At 33.9% G+C, this 16,405-nt stretch overlaps 2 protein-coding genes across 2 annotated transcripts; one reads left to right on the top strand and one right to left on the bottom strand.

The window, feature by feature from the left end:
• The first annotated feature begins 5,019 nt into the window (after positions 1-5,019).
• On the top strand, positions 5,020-13,814 carry LOC106627880 (cilia- and flagella-associated protein 61). Its single transcript, XM_014248198.3, has 17 exons — positions 5,020-5,420; positions 5,479-5,660; positions 5,789-5,933; positions 6,416-6,560; positions 7,069-7,214; positions 7,296-7,406; positions 7,469-7,638; positions 7,706-7,998; positions 8,884-9,242; positions 9,568-9,760; positions 9,826-10,112; positions 10,183-10,413; positions 10,882-11,456; positions 11,521-11,684; positions 12,893-13,144; positions 13,232-13,444; positions 13,517-13,814. Exons 1-17 carry the CDS (start codon positions 5,098-5,100, stop codon positions 13,700-13,702), a joined length of 3,975 nt encoding a protein of 1,324 aa, XP_014103673.2. The 5' UTR covers positions 5,020-5,097; the 3' UTR covers positions 13,703-13,814.
• Positions 13,815-13,834: 20 nt separating this feature from the next.
• LOC106627806 (uncharacterized) lies at positions 13,835-15,859 on the bottom strand. The gene is made up of 4 exons (XM_036369891.2): positions 15,795-15,859; positions 15,651-15,698; positions 14,301-14,417; positions 13,835-14,234 (listed from the first exon to the last, which is right to left on the bottom strand). The coding sequence occupies exons 1-4, from the start codon at positions 15,840-15,842 to the stop codon at positions 13,872-13,874; spliced, it is 576 nt and encodes a 191-aa protein (XP_036225784.2). The 5' UTR covers positions 15,843-15,859; the 3' UTR covers positions 13,835-13,871.
• Positions 15,860-16,405: the final 546 nt, after the last annotated feature.

The following is a 16,405-nucleotide window of genomic DNA, read 5'->3' as shown; positions in this document are numbered from 1 at the left end:
TATTCATGTCAAATGTAGAAAACCATTTGTCACAAATCACCAACGCAACAAAAGTACAAAAACAATACAAACAACAAACATGCGAAACATGCAAAACTCAAAAATAAAAAATTTACAATATTTTGTGAAAAGCATTTGAAAATGTTAGCAAGCAGTGTAATCTAATGGCTTATTTGTAGTTAGGAGTGACAAACCGCCCACAACAACAATGGCAGGTGCGCTTCAAAGGGCCCATCAGCTGCCGCCAAACAGCCTAACTACTGTTGATATGTTGTTGTCACCAATTATACATGCGTTTAGTATACAAAAATTACTACGCTAAATGGTTAAGTATGTATTTGCATACACTATGTATGTATGTGTACATATGTTATTACTCACTTTAGTAGCAATTTAAACAATTCTACATTATGATTTATTTTGCTTATCATTTAATAGGATTTTATTCTGTTTGAATTGAACATATCAAATATTAAACCGCTACACCGGAAATATTTTGGTAATTTTGTATTAGCATATATTTATTTTTAAAATATTTACGGTATAAACGGTTCCAACTTTATATTAAATAATTTATATGAATTTAGTTAAAGACATAAGCGATAAATTAAAATCTATATACGATCTGATCAAATTTAACCCAAGCTTGTACTTTTAAACTGGAAACCGAATCGATAAAAGAGTTTTCCTACATTGGTGCAATTTTTTCTTATATTCGTGTGAAGTTCAATAATCCGTATGTTAAAAATTGAGTGTTTTTCAGTTTGTGTTTGTTTATAATACGAAATGTTGACTTTGAAAAAAAATGTAAAAAAAAGTTTGCGTGAAAGATTGTGTCTAAAATGAAATCACCACCACGGAATCGTTGAAAATGTTGCAGAGAAGTGTTTTAAGTCTACTTTAAGTTGGCATCAGCGAGATTGCAGGGAATCACAACATCTTTTCTGTATCGACTCAACACATTTTGGTTCAAGTTTTGATTATGAAGCGCGTCAATGCTACGAAAACAGAAAAAGACCCGAATCTTTTGAAGTAACTACGTCGAGAAGAGGTCACAAAGGAGATGTTTGACAACGTAGCATAGGCCGCCACATTCATATCATTGCTGGTGACTAGGCGTGGATTTATGAACATGATGGTGAAACTGACCACAATCTATCGAATTATGCTTCAAAACTCCGCCGAATTGGCCATCCCAGCCGAGGCTTATAAAGTGTATTGAAAATTAAATTAAACGTATTTTGAGAACGATAATAAAGACTTGTATTAAAATATTTAAAAATGTAAATTTTGATGTTTGCTAGTTCGGTTCGAATCATCTTAAAGCGGTTTTTAGAAAAGCCTTAGGCCATTTTCTGAGCGCTAGAACCGAATATTTTAAGATTTATATTTATACACATTAAATAACATGAAATCGAATATTGGGACCTCAAACGACATATTTATACATTATGCTTTATAAACATTTATATGTTTTCCATTATGTCAAATTTAATAACGTCTTACTACTTTGATAAAAATTATTCAAATGACAATCTGCAGCGAACAAGTCAAATAACAACTGTTTCAATGGATTGACTACGACTGTAAATGAATTTGACGTAATGCCACACATAATAAAGAAATCACATCAAGGTTTTTCCCTTTGAAGCTCAAATATAACATAATTTTATACCATGCTTAAGAGAACAGAAAGCTATAAATAATTTCATTTTCAAATGTCGTCGCTCTCAAATCTGTTGGAAATTATAAGGCAAAAATGGTAGAATTATGACATCATTCTCACTTCTATTTTTATTAAATAAAAACCATTATACTTAGTAATAGTATACTTTCTAGTTAAAATGCGAAATCGGTTCTTGATAACATTTTTTAAATTACCGTACCATAACATCTAAAGATAAAGTGCCAGTATTCATATTTCTCCTCTTATCCATAGTTTCGAAGGTATTTAAGCTTAAAAAGACTTCTACATCATTTGAGCTTAAAAAGATCTACATTAAAATAAGAGCTACAAAGATTTATTCGTGTTGTACAAAAACTTTAGTATTTTCCAGAACTCAGCCTCTACAGTCAGATCCTTCAGTTGAAATATTTCTAAAATAATATAAGCAAGGTCAACCATAATTCGACACATAACTACAAGCTATTACATACCTATATCCTCATTCGTATCCGTACTAGAAAAATATATTTTTGAACTATACATATGTATATAGAAAAATGAAGAAGATGGAGAAGATATTAACCAGCTTGACATAAAAATTCCAAAGAAACCGGAAATGACCGAGATGTCTGGAGGTCACATGTGCAGCAGGCCAAATCTTACAAGGAGCAGTAGTGCCAAAAGGTGTTGCATATTTATAACTTTTGATAGATAGATCTATCTATCAAGGATCTATTCAAATTGCTCAGTTCATCGGAAACATAAAGGTAATAAAGGTCTCTATTTAAAGATATATTTTAATTTTGCTTTAAATCTCTATTCAAAGCAAAATAAAAAAGTTGCAAGTGCGTTTCACAGGAATGCTTATTACAAACGTTGGACAGAAAACAGTGTACGGTGTACATTTTTTTTTTAATTTCAAATAAAAGCTTAAAAAATACCGTTAAATTTGTGTGTTATTTTTTTAACATTTTTTTAAGTTTGTTTGTTCCTTTCTCAAAATGTTTCATTCCTTCTCAAAACGTAAGAGTGTGAGTTGCCTAGCGAATGTTTTTTAATCGATTTGTAGAAGACGTTGTGAACACTTACTCAGTTAATTTAAACTATCTATATCTTGTAACTAAGGAATAATAAATTCATTCTTGAAAACTTATCTGAATATTATATAGATATTATTACTTGTTATAAGCGAGATAATTTACTTTTCCAATTCTGTTTACCATATGCTCTGAGAAATTTGGGTCAAGCTATAATATTATCAGTGGAACGGAATTATCTTTGATGATCATGAGGAAGTCTTACTCAAAAGGTTACCAATAATTTGAGTAGCTTTGAATGAAAAATATGACACAAAAAAGTGACTACAGAAAGCACTGAATTCTCCAATTCTTAATACAATTGAATTTGCACACATTATTTTATATTCATATATCTAATATATAATAATGACAGTAGCCTGCAACTATTTACTTCAGTGGAGCAACGTTCTCAAGATTCAATTTCAAGATATTATTTTTATACAATCGCACCATCAAATTGACCCACTGTACCCTTAACTCCTTTACCTTCCACTAGTTCAACTATTCACCAGCGAAGCGTAACAAGTGTCGCGTCTGTCATTTTGTCACACTGACAATACAATGAGCGGACATTATTATGAATTTATTTCGTTCTTTCTTCTTATTTTTCCCACTATTGCTGTCACGACGTTTGTGTTACTTTATTTACTCAAAATAAATGACATAACAAAGGCGGTAAACGCAACGTAAAATAAACTATTAAAAATAAAATAAATAAATAAGTAAAAAAAAAATTGAAAATATGCAAACTACAAAACACTGGCAACTACTGGCAAAGCGGCGGATAGCACCTAAGGCCTTGGCAAGCAAGCAACTATGTTTTGTTGCAAGAGGCAAAAGCAGCTCAAAACAACCACAAGCATTGCAACAACTGTGAGTGCAGTGCATTGCGCCTGGCCACAAGCCTTGTGTGTGTGTGTATTGAGTTAGCGTAGATTTGCAACAACTGTTTTGTACAATTCTGAGAATTACCTTTTCTCAGCTTTGCAATAAAATCCAAATTGCAAGAGATTTTCGGCCAATTTAATGACTTCAAAAATTTTCTCTAAAATACCGCATAATGAGTTCTTAATGCTAATGCAACTATCTTAAATGAAAATGTTATATGTAGTTCTTAGATATATATGAAAGCCGTGTAGGAATTGTGGAAGTGAAAATAACTTGAGATTACAAATAACGTGCGCTTAAAGCTTTATCAAGCTTCCACTGAAGGTTCTGACATGTTTTCAAATGTCAGAAAAAGCTTTAAGAAATTTTTGAGAGAAACTGTTTCTTGGCTTGCCTTAAAAAGAAGAATTAGAAAAATCGATTTCTAATATTATTCAGTCTTCGCTGCGGCAAATAACACTAGTTTACAGTCATTTTGCGACTGTGGTGTTAGAGGCTGTTTCTTGCTAATTTTGGGTTGCTTAAACCGAAAATGATAGTCAAAAGTTCCTAACACGTAGGATTTTTTGTGTCAAGAGGTGTAGTGGTCAAAACACCACCATTTACTAAAATAATAAAAATAGCTGCACGTGATAGAAAATTTTTGAGCTCAAATACGTAATCAGATCACCTCAAATACCCGACCTCCTCGCAAATGTTTCCTTCAGATTTGTTAAATAGTGTAATTAGACCCGAGTGTCGGAGTCTACTCGGGTCTAATTATTGTTTTCATGAATTAAAATAAATAAGCCTCTCATTCTGGATCAAAGCACTGAATCAATCCTATCTAACTATTTACTTTCCTACAGGGTATTTTATATTAATTTTTTTAAAGAAAATATATACTCGTACGTGCTTAAGAGCTTGCAAATCGCTTGCAAATGGATAAGTGACTCTCTCAATCAAACCAATCATAAGCAAAAACCACACAATTACTCTTAGAAAGTGAGTTGTACCGACTTTTGTGCTTAATTAGATTGCGGTAAAACTAACGAACTTTGTAAACTTTATATTTTTGAAAAATTTATATTTTTAATAATAGTTACTCAATCTTAAAACACAAGAATCATATTTTAGATACGTCAACCAAAAGAAAAGCATTGAGATACCTCGGCTTGAAATAAACTGCAATGCTCAGACCACCCCATAGTAGTTCAAGCGATTATTGAGCGAGTGTTCTGTCCCATTTCTCTCTTGATAAAGCGCTTACCTTATGCAGGCAATATTAAAATGAAGCAAAAAACGATTGCATTCATCGTTAAAATTCCATACCATTTTTTCATTACCAATCTAATTATCGAAAAGTTCAAAAAGCAGAATGAATTTCAAACACTACGAAAGTCAAAAATAAAACCAACGAACTCTTTTGTATACATATTTTTGAAAGCTAAAAATCAATATTTTCTACAATCGCAATTAAGCTGCATGCAAACGCGCCAACGCTCTACAAAAATGGACCCCAAAGCGGATGAGAATCTATACGTAATGAGCGGTGTTACCGATATCGAACGTGATTTCAGCTACATTTCGACAATGTTGCGATGGAATGAGACACGTTTCTTCGGTCCATCGCCACGTGGTTTTTATCACGCCGCCGACTTCTTCTTGACATATGCGGCGCAACGTATAATGGTGCGCAAACGGCAAGCAGATGTAACCATCATCGGTTATGCCGAGTTCAGTTATTATCCATTGATAAGCGCTTTGCCACCCGATTGTTGGATACATTGGCTGAAACATCACTTTTGGTGAGCAGCAAATTGGTTTGTCTCTCATATATTTTTATTCATATACGTTATTGCACAGCGTGGACAAGGAATTTCCACTTAATTGGGGCGATACAATGTTCTTCACACGCTTCATGTTCTTCCCGAAATACAATCCCGAGCTAATGCGGCGCATACTTGTTGAATTCTTTCATCGTGAATTTAAAATTCGTTATATTGTGATTGTACAGATGCCGGACGATCCGAATTTGTCACCGGAAGGTGAGTGCCTAGAGGCGTTCTTATGATTTTAATTTTTGTTTTTGGTTTTATATTGATTTAGTCAATAATCTTTTTAAATTTAATTACTTTCTTTCAATTATTTTTGTTCAACTAATAATATCTTTCAGACACCCCTTGTTATGACATGTTGCAAGGCTTCAGCACAGTGTTGTATCCGCGTGCTTTTAGCGTTCAAAAATGTCGGAATGTGCAACGGCTCCACATAATACACCGAAATAACGTTATAGAACGTATGCGTTACCGGTTAGCTTTGTGAGTATTTTCATAAAAAAATATGTTTACTGATCTATAGTCTTAATAACACGAATTATATAAGGCTATGTACACAGTGGAGCGAAGAAGTAACATCAAAAACCAGCAAATAGTCTGATCAGACTTCAAACGTAACACGAATCTTGGCAGCACATGTTTTGATATCAATTCCTTTATTTTTTTTTAATCGCTACCGAGTTCTTTACTTTACTATGTTCGTAGCCTATTGAAATTTTTCTGGGTGTTGTTTTATGTCAGAAAATGATTGGTGTTTTGTCTTAAACCATTGGAAATCGGCTTTAGTCTTTTTAGACTTAATCTATGGTGAAAGAAAACTTCTGTTCACACTAGTCTATAAAAGCTTCAAGCCATAGGTGTCAAATTGAATGACCTTCTGTTTGCCTCATGTAACTCACATTGTCCCCGACTTCAATACGAAAAATTTGTTTACAATTCTCTACAAATATTTAATCTGTTTGCAGACCCGAAGACAATGATGATATCGTAGAAGTGATTGATGTGGATCGTCCAGATTTGCGCGAGGAATATGGTGATTTTTATATAGCAGAGGAACTTCAAAAAGAAATAGATGATGATGATAAACACAACACCTTTATAGCTTGTGAGGTGAGTATAAAGTTTGGAGAAAAGAGTGAAGATTATTCCTGGTAGAGCTCAAACTAAAGCCTTGAAAAAGTATTTTTATAGCGGAGACAGTCAATTGTATTCAAGCTCAGTGCAACTATGGATAACAAATTTTGTCTTTGCAAAATTTAATCTAAAACGGTTGAGAAAAGTAATTAAGATCAAAAAATTATTAAACCATATAAATTTCATTAAAAAGGTTTTTATGGTATATAAGGACCTTAGCTTCGTAACTTTTTAGGATTCTGATTTCTAGTTTAACTTTTTTACGTTTTTATATAGAATAAAAGTTATCCGTTGACAGATCTGCTTTATTTCTTGATTTGTCTGCAAAATTTATTCTTCGAGTCTGAGTTATGCCTTCGCCTTTCGTTTTAGCTTTCGAAATCCAACTGTAGCTAATTCGTTCGTTGGTATGATTTGCTTAAAATTTTCAGGTCTTAATATGAAATATATTTACCAATTTAGGTTCTCCTCTATGCACTTACAGTTACAACATCAGACGGTCGGTTTCATTTGGCTCAATGATGATGTCAGCATAGTAACGCTGGTGGAGAATTTCGAATGCGATGGCTTCGGCAATATGATACGATTCTCACGAGATAAACCTTTTGGTGAGAAACGCTTAACGGTAACGTAAGTATGATCTTTGGTTGAAAAAAAATGTATGATGATAAAAAGTAAGCATGTGAAATAATTGAATTATTAAATCCTTAGGGGCGTTGAAAAGAAACCAGCCTATAAATTTTTCACCTCCGAAGTAGTCGAAGAAATTTACGGAAAAGAATTAGAAAGACTACTTTCAGCAGCTAAAGCATCTGAATCGAGGTAAATGTCAAATGCCTTACTAAATAGTATTCACTAAAGTTGTCGATAAAATCATAAAATAGCGATAAAACCTGTATGCGTCCTACATGCCCGACAGTTATGGGCAACAATACTATATCGACAGTACGACGTTCATCGCGTGGCAGCTTTAATTACGGCATAAACGAAACGAGCATAAAATATTTCTTCTTACGTGAAGAATTCTATCGCAAAATGGAACTAATCGATACTTGTATGTAAAGTTTAGGTACAACACGTAATTATTGATATTAATTGTTCTTCCTCTTGTCATCCCAAAGATTTCAAAAGTCCCGATCACTACCAAACGCAATTCCGTAAACGGTTACGTGTCCGTTACAATATACCGGAATCGTATAATGAAGCCACCGATGGTGAATTTCCTTTCGATACATATTCCAATGTGTTCGCCATTAAGTTACTGGGTATTAGTGAAACGACGGATACACGATTCGCTTCGCGCTTCATTGCGACTGCTTTTACGGCACATCCCGACCGGGATTACTGCATTATATCCATACCGAATAAGATGCGTTTATCGAGAAGCGTTGAAATGTTGTTGGGATTGTTTGTGGTGAGTTAAAAAAGTGTTAACAATACATTTTTTAAAAGAAAATTGTACGATTCAAGAGTTTGACTGCGTTAACTTAATATATAAAAACATTGGCTAATTCCGGCTTTATAAGGACATTTTTTGGAAAGCTTTTTACTTCGTTGTTTTATCGTATATACATATGTATTTCGTAAATTTTTTCCTATAAATAACATACTTCATAAAGTCTATCTAAACGATTTTAGAAGATGATATTTTCGAGAGAAGATATAGTGTCACTACGAACTAAAACTATTAAACAACGATACCTTGGGGAATGACCGATAAAATCGGCAGTCACTTGTAGACGAAACAACTCTTCGGATGTTCATCGTGATTTATTGATAAGACTTTTTGCCAATTTCACATAATATTTCACCGGATACTCGAAGAACTTCCTCATTATTCTTTCTGCGCTATATCTTCAATCAATCTAAATAAGAAACTTCAAAAGTAGAAATTTGTTCGTCGAAGGAGGACTTTACTTCTTAATTGACTACACAATCCAAATTAGCACTTCTTGATTCCTAAAATAGGACCGCTAAAAATAAGTCAGAAGTAACTCCAAAAGATGGCAACTGCTTCCCTATCTAAGACTAATTTAAGACCCATTTTTTAGAACAAGAATCCTTTTTTCTTGACCAAAGTTTTCAATCTTAAATTCTGGACCTAAGGAAATTGTCTTCCTCACTATGTGTTTTAAAGTCCTGAAATGAGTGTTAGTTCCTCTTAGCTTACATACGGCTTTGCCGATACAACTACTTCTCCCTCTCCCCAGACGTGGTTGGTTTCAGGTCAATAGTTAAGTTGGAAAAAAAGTTCTAAATATTATATATATATTAAATATTTTTCTATTTCTTCGTTTAGGGCCTTGTACCACGTCCCGGCGCTAGAATCGATGACACTGTTTATATCATAAATCGCAGCACAATCTTCGGTCATATTGGTGTAATGAACTTAATACCGGAGGATGTTTACACCATTGAAAAAATCATAAAAAAGTCTGGAGCCATGCTTAATAAACGTGCCTCAACCTACACTTTGTTCGCACTGAAGCAATCGTTCTTCATACCACCCGAAACACTAGCCGAATCCACGCTCATTAGTGATATAATAGAGGACGTATTCGAGAATCCCATAAGCGAATTTAATTTCTTAACAATACGTTGTGGTGATTCAATGCGTGCCATGGAGAACAATATCATTGTGGGGTTTGCAATAATACGGTAATTATAAAATGAATAATGATATTCCTCTACTCCCCTATCCCCTAGTCTAAAATAGTTTTGGTGGGTAATTTGCAAAAAATTTGGATACCCTAGTGGAGTATTATGGTCGGATCTTAAGCAACATTAATATTACTGGCGAGGAAATACCTTAACAACCGACTACAAATGTGAAAGATGCAACAGAATATAGAAAACGGCAATCCCTAGGGTTGTCAGAACTTTGCTCTTCGAAACTTTTTTACAGCGGCCATTGTATGGCGAACCCTTTCCGCATACAAATAGTAAAAAAAACTCATAGATTTTTACTATCCCACCCTAACAGACCTTTTATTCGACAACATGAACTGGAGTATAAATATGTTTTCATGCGTCACGAGGTGTCTTTGAGTCAAAATCCCGGTGAAATTGTCTTATTAAAGTTACATCCGAATTACATTTGGGAATCGGATGCAATATTCCGGCAAATATCCTGTGCCACTGGTTATTGGGAACTATATTATGTGGCACCAACTATGGTGAGTATAAAAGAGAGAAAGAGCTTGACAAAATGTGGACTTCAAATATATCTTTATTTACTCAGAGTCATACCAAACCCTTAATTAATGATTTGGTGAAACAAATGCAACCCATTGAACCGCGACCCATCGCACAATTACATCGCCGTAAATACAACAAGCCGAAATCGACAACATCAGACCGACTCAGCCAACAAATACCCAGTATTGGTGATGAAAATGTCGCTCTCTACTATCATAATTTATTGCCATCTAAGGCATTCGGCAATAAAGAGCCAATTATTATAATCGGTTTCAATAGTTTGACGCGCGCTTTACTTCGTGTATTACTTTTCAATTTCAAGAATGCTGGGTGAGCATATAAATACTATACCATGCAAAGTGTAAATAGAGTGCTTTAAATTTTTCTCTTGCCTTCTTAGCGACAAGAACTGCCATTGTTGCCTGCCACGCCTACGCGTCGTCATCATCGCAGCAGCAGGTGTGGTGGAGAGCGCCTACGACAATGATTTTCATTGTGAGATCTGTACAGAGCAAAATAACTGTTATGTTAATTTCGAGAACAGCAATAGTTTTATACGTGACACTACACGTTGCATGGATCTGCGGAAATTTGCCTCTTTCGTCAGTTCGACCGTGAAGAAAATCAAAACGTAAGTGGTTTCGATGTTCTATTTATATACTTGTAATATACTCTTTAACCACCTGCTTATTATAAATACAAAAATTCTAGAAGAAATTATTACTTTAGGATTTGATGCGCGGCATAAAAGAGATATCGAATAACCCCATAATATAGAGATATAAGGTGGTTTTTACTACTCGGTAGCTTGAGCTAAGAGCTTCGGCACGAAAACTAAGCAAATATACCATATACTTGTAGACCTTTCCTCTGTTCCCAAACTCATGAGTGGTGATCGTAGTTTTTATGCGATCGGCGGACAAGGCTTGGTTAAATTAGTGAGGCATTGTTATAATCCGCTTTTTAGTTAGTGTACGAGTATAACATGATAAGAACGCCATCAATTTAATGCTCCTTAACCGCCACACAATTCGCTAAAACACTTTAACACAACTTAACTAGTTAATGCACACATTTTGTTTAAACTAAATTTTTGCAGAGAAGATCGAGCAGTTGTATTAGCCAATGGATGTGAAATGTACTATGGTAAACTCATCTTCTCAATGAGTCAGCGTTTTGGAAAACCACCAGCCGTCAAACGCGATCCACGCGCCACAAACTACATACAAATCAACAGTCGCTTCGATAAAATCACAATGTATCACAAACTTGAAGCCATACGTAAAGACCAGAACTCCAATGATATCAATATAATCGTATTCGGTACACATCTGGGTACCTATGAGTTTATAAATTTTCTTATTAATCATAAAATACCGCCTCAATTCATAACATTGGTCATACCATGGGACGCTAAGTCTCGGGAGTCATGCATTAAATATAACATCAGCAATATGGATATGAATATAGAGATGATATTGCAGGGTATGGTGGAAGATTTGGGCGTCAAGGTCGAGGCGCATTGGATATTGAAGAAATGGATATACTACTATAATGAAAAGATCATCTCACATGCAGCTTTCGAAAATTATCCCAACGGTACCTTAATGACAATGGCATGTGACCTATTTGTCAGCTTTCATCCGCATATTATCAGCACAGAACTTGTCGATTGTGAGTGAACTTTGTAAATGCTTACAAGTATATTAATTTATAGACATATTTTGACACTGTCTAGTACTGGAGAGCACCGGTATTGATATGGAGGACTCATTAGTGTTGGTCGATGAAAATTTTCGCACTAGCGATCCGAATATATATGCCGTTGGCAATTGCACGCGTTTGAGAAATAAGCGGAATCATCAATATGTTCATGTGGCTAAAGAGGAGAAAGCGGCTAAGGTGAGTTAAAGTAATATGTTAGTATGGTAATTCTTCCATAATGATATAAGTTTACTTGTGGAATCCGATGTTAAGTTTCTATGACTCTGTGCACATTACTATCTTCAAGAGTTATTATTATAATTGATGATATTTAGAAGAAAAATCTTGGTATCGAGAATATTTTAGGGGATATTGTCAATACTTGTTGATGATCAGAAGCTATTAGGTTTATCTGGTATATTTTCTTTCGGTAGTTAGAAATAAATATTTATTCCCTAACTTCAGGCGGTCGAATTATTATATTAAAGAGGAAAAACATGTTTTTCTTTTGTACTAATAACGGAGCCCTTGCTATAACAATTATACTAATGTTATTTAAAAATTTTGAGATTTAGTACGATCATGTGATCAGTTATAAAATGATGCATCAAAACACAAAGTCATAATATTTAAGTAAAAATTATGGGTTTTTTAGTTTATGGTAATCAAAGATGAGCAAAACAAGGCAATGATTGAGGAAGTGTCCCTGAGATATTATATCGACCTTGGAGCTGCTATTTCTGCACAGGGTAAGCGGCGATGAATCGGTACTTTATGAACTACTCACTAGTGGCCGAAAAAATAATATTCAACTTACTATAACACAATTTCAAGTGATTTAGTTAATGGTAAAATTTTACCATGTACTGTTATATGTTGGATTACGTGATATAATGATGCGATGTGACTTGAAGTGAAGTTGAGATGTGATATAATATATATTCGACGTGATGTTAAGCAATAAAATTGTATAAAGAAGATCCAACGAATATGCGTACCTTAAATGACAAGTGAGATGATGTGATGAGACGTCACATGATATGATATGACATCATATTTTTGTAATAATTTTTTATAAAATATATGTATTCTTATAATCGTAACCACAATATAATAACAGGCAGTCATGTGTATTTTGTTATGATAATACATCATGTGATAATATTTATGTAAAAATCGAATAGATAATTATCTTTTTGGTTATTAAGAAAAACTACGGATAATTTTTATGTAAAGGTAGCTGTGAGATGATGTAATATAGCATAGTGATAGCTTATATCATATGATTAAGATAACTAAAAATATACAAAACATTTGTAAAAAAAACGCTTACTTTTATTATTTTTAATACTTCAAAAGCACAAATGAAAACTTTTTTATAAATCAAACTTTTTTTTAAATCACAGCTAATTAGAAGCCTTAATCTGCATCAGGATGATGATGCAGTAAACACTGAGAAATATCTACAACCAGTTTACTTTCAAGCGCAACTACCATTAGGCCATTATATGGCTAAGGCGATCTTACCCAAACGATATATCGCCAATCATTTGGATAACAATTATATGCTCACACTAGTCACTTATGATGGGAATTTCTCGCGCGTGCGCATCAACGAACATGGCATTGTAGAGGAGATCACCTGTGTCACCAGAAATGTAAGTAAAGTATTATTTTTTTTTAACTGAAATTCTTTATTTTATATTGTATAATATTTATAATTATTTCCTTCTTATTTAATATAGAAACGTAGCTTTGATCATCTGCAATATTTTGTGGGTCAGCATCAGGCATTGCTGAATGATTTACACACGCGTTGGTATCTCAAGGACATCACCAGTTTTGTTGAATTCTTCGAAGAACCCTGGACCGAACTGATCATGCATCCCAACTTTGATAGTTTGAGCAGCCGGCTTCGTACGTTTGGCATGGAAATGGCCAAGGATATTATGAATTTGGTGAGTTAGTGGAGGCAGTATATTACGTTTTCGTTATACACATATACACGTGAATATATACTTTGTGCACAGGACATAGGTATGGATCGGCGAAAACGCAAGCAATTCATGAAACAGTATATGGCCGATGCGGGGCATACGGATGAGGTGGAGAAAACCTTACTGCGTTTTTTACGCAAACATCGCGATGACTTTATATACCCGTTTGCATTGCCCGAGGACTTTCACCTAAATCTATCGAGCAAGTTGAATATATAATTATATTTTAATACTTTGTTTTATAACAGATTTGATTTTTATTTGTCTACCAAAAATTAGCAAGTGATACGCCTGTTCCTATACATATATGCTTAAATAAAATATATATTTTTCGTTATTTTCATAACACCTACTAAATATTATATAAATAAACAACTGGTGGATATATTTATATGGTGCCGATAGCACACTGCGTAACAAATTGTTTCGCCAAAGCGCACTCTTCATTATCGGTCCAACGATTTGCCGGACAATTCATGAAGTACTCCATGTGGACACAACTGAGCAGTATGCCGGAGAAGAGACTGCAACGCCGTTGCGAGAGCGCGCCACCACCGAACGACATTTGCTTGATCGATTGCATTCTTTGCTGCGCCACTGACTCACATTTCCTGTAGGCTGTCATCATAGTGTTCACATAGGTCGTATCATTGCCGGATTTGGTTTGTAGATAATTTTGCACAACTTCAAAGTTGATCTCCTCAGGCGCTGACAAGTGCTGCAACTCTTTAACGATGCACTCAGCGAAGCACTGTCGGTAAGAGTCGTGCAAGTCGAGAGAGTGTATGTAGAAAACTTCACTTTATATAGTACTTACTGTGACGTCCTCCAAAGGCGTTGCGCCGTTTTGTTTCTCAAAAGATATTCCCAATCGTTGAGCGCACGTTTCCATGACTGCTGCACGTTCGTCGTTTTTACAACAAAATGACGGTTGCTGGGGAGTTAATGAAAAAGAAACCGCAATTAATAAACAATTCAAAGGATTTGAAAAATTTGGAATTTTGGAGAAGAAAAATGTCCATTATACCTAAATGTTGTAAAGTTACACCATTTACAGAACTTGCATTCTACCAGCTTACTGCTAATTAGTCTCTCTAAGTGAAATTTCAAAAATGAGGTTCTCAATGCTAGATTCAATTTTACTCAGTTTCCGCGATTATATTATTTGCAAATTTCGAATTAATCCACCACCAATCGCAACCTTCTTCGACTCAAGCTGATCTAAAACCCAAGAGCCCAAATTGCATTCAGCGTTATAGCTGGAGACTAAACAAAGGAATCGGCTGCAGTTGATTCAAAAAAACTGACTGACTGAAGAGTACCAACGACATTTGGAGTCCTCTTCTAGGAAGCTTCGTGTTTTGTCAGTTGTTGGGGTTTTCAAATATGTACTGATCAAGTGTTTATCTGAGTTTTCGTCTGGCTTTTCGTTCGGTAAATGTGGACTTAGAAGAAAGATGCGGGAATCTCTCCTCACAAATATGGTCGTATACAAAGTAGGCGGCGTTACCTAAAAGAAAACCTCCGATCGATAGTTTAGTTTCATAGTTTTAGGTGGCTACTTAGCTTTAAAATGGCTTTAAAATTTATAGTAAACTCAAACCCCCAGAAAAGTCGATCATGAGTGGATACTTCTTATTATATATTGGCGCTTAGACCTCTGTTAAATATCTGAGCAATCGTTCCTCGATCTATCTGTGGAGACAAATTTGAAGCCAGCTCCGACAGTTGATATGTTTATTTAAAATATTAGGCGTTATAATAATGAAGCCAAGGTTCTGTATGATGCTAGTAAGCTCACCTAACCACTAGAACGGAACAGCTTGTTAGTTCTCACAGCTAAAAAAAAAATTTCGTAATAGAAGAGGGTTACTATTTAGATACTCCAAACAACGCGAGAGTAGTAAAAATTGGTAATTTGGAACCATTTAAGGAAAAATTAATTCCAAAGGCTTTTAACGATGTAGAAAATAATAATTATGATTAGATACCAAAAATCTAGTTACTTTAATGAACATCAATTGCAAAATTGGCTTTTTACATCAAAACAAAAATTTCATTCGCATTGCCTGCCGAGAGATAACAAATATTCATGCAAAAGTTTCGAAATAATTCATATTTTTTCTTCATTGGAATTTGATAAGAATTTATTTACACTTAGACTTACCACTAATTGTGGTGGTCGACTGCAGTCAATCTCCACGGCATCCGTATACTTAACGGTATATAAAAGAGAAAAACAACACAAAAATTGCTTTTAGTAAACTTTCTTTTAAAAAAACATTTAATTTTGAAGTAAAAAGGAACTCACGCTGTAGGACAAAAACGCACAGAGCAAAACTAATTCGATTTTAAGCATTATTTTTATTTAAAAAATATTCGAAATGCACAAAATTAACTGCTCATCACCTGTTGAGTTTAGCAAATAATTTAACAATGAACACACGCTGTTGCTTTTATAAGTTAGATGCACTACCGAAATGATATATTTTTAATTTAAAAAAATATAATTAAAAATAAAAACAAATTTATTTGTATTCTCTGTTAAAAAAATATATATATTTGTAATAACTAATTTTTTAATGTAATTGCTTACAATTTAATATTATATTTATATAAATTATAAATACTTTTTTATTTTTATATAATTTTTTTTTTAATTTTTTATATATTTCCAAAATAACAATTTTATTTATTTAATTTTTTTTTATTAAGTTTCCCAAAATCTAAACTCACTGCAACAAAGTTGTTGAAGACTGAATTCAAATGCGCGCATTTGTTATAAATTTATACCGAAATCGAAAGAAAAAAAAAGTAACAAAAAAATGCTAAAGCATTAACGCAACAACAACAATGCGTGATTGACTTATGTCTGAATATTAAAATAATTACTATACCGACTTTCTGTCGCATCATCTACAA

Source organism: Bactrocera oleae, chromosome 4 (assembly GCF_042242935.1).
Source record: "Bactrocera oleae isolate idBacOlea1 chromosome 4, idBacOlea1, whole genome shotgun sequence".
NCBI lineage: Eukaryota > Metazoa > Arthropoda > Insecta > Diptera > Tephritidae > Bactrocera > Bactrocera oleae.
Note: the sequence above shows the minus strand (reverse complement) of the source record. Positions and strands in the feature narration are given on the sequence as shown.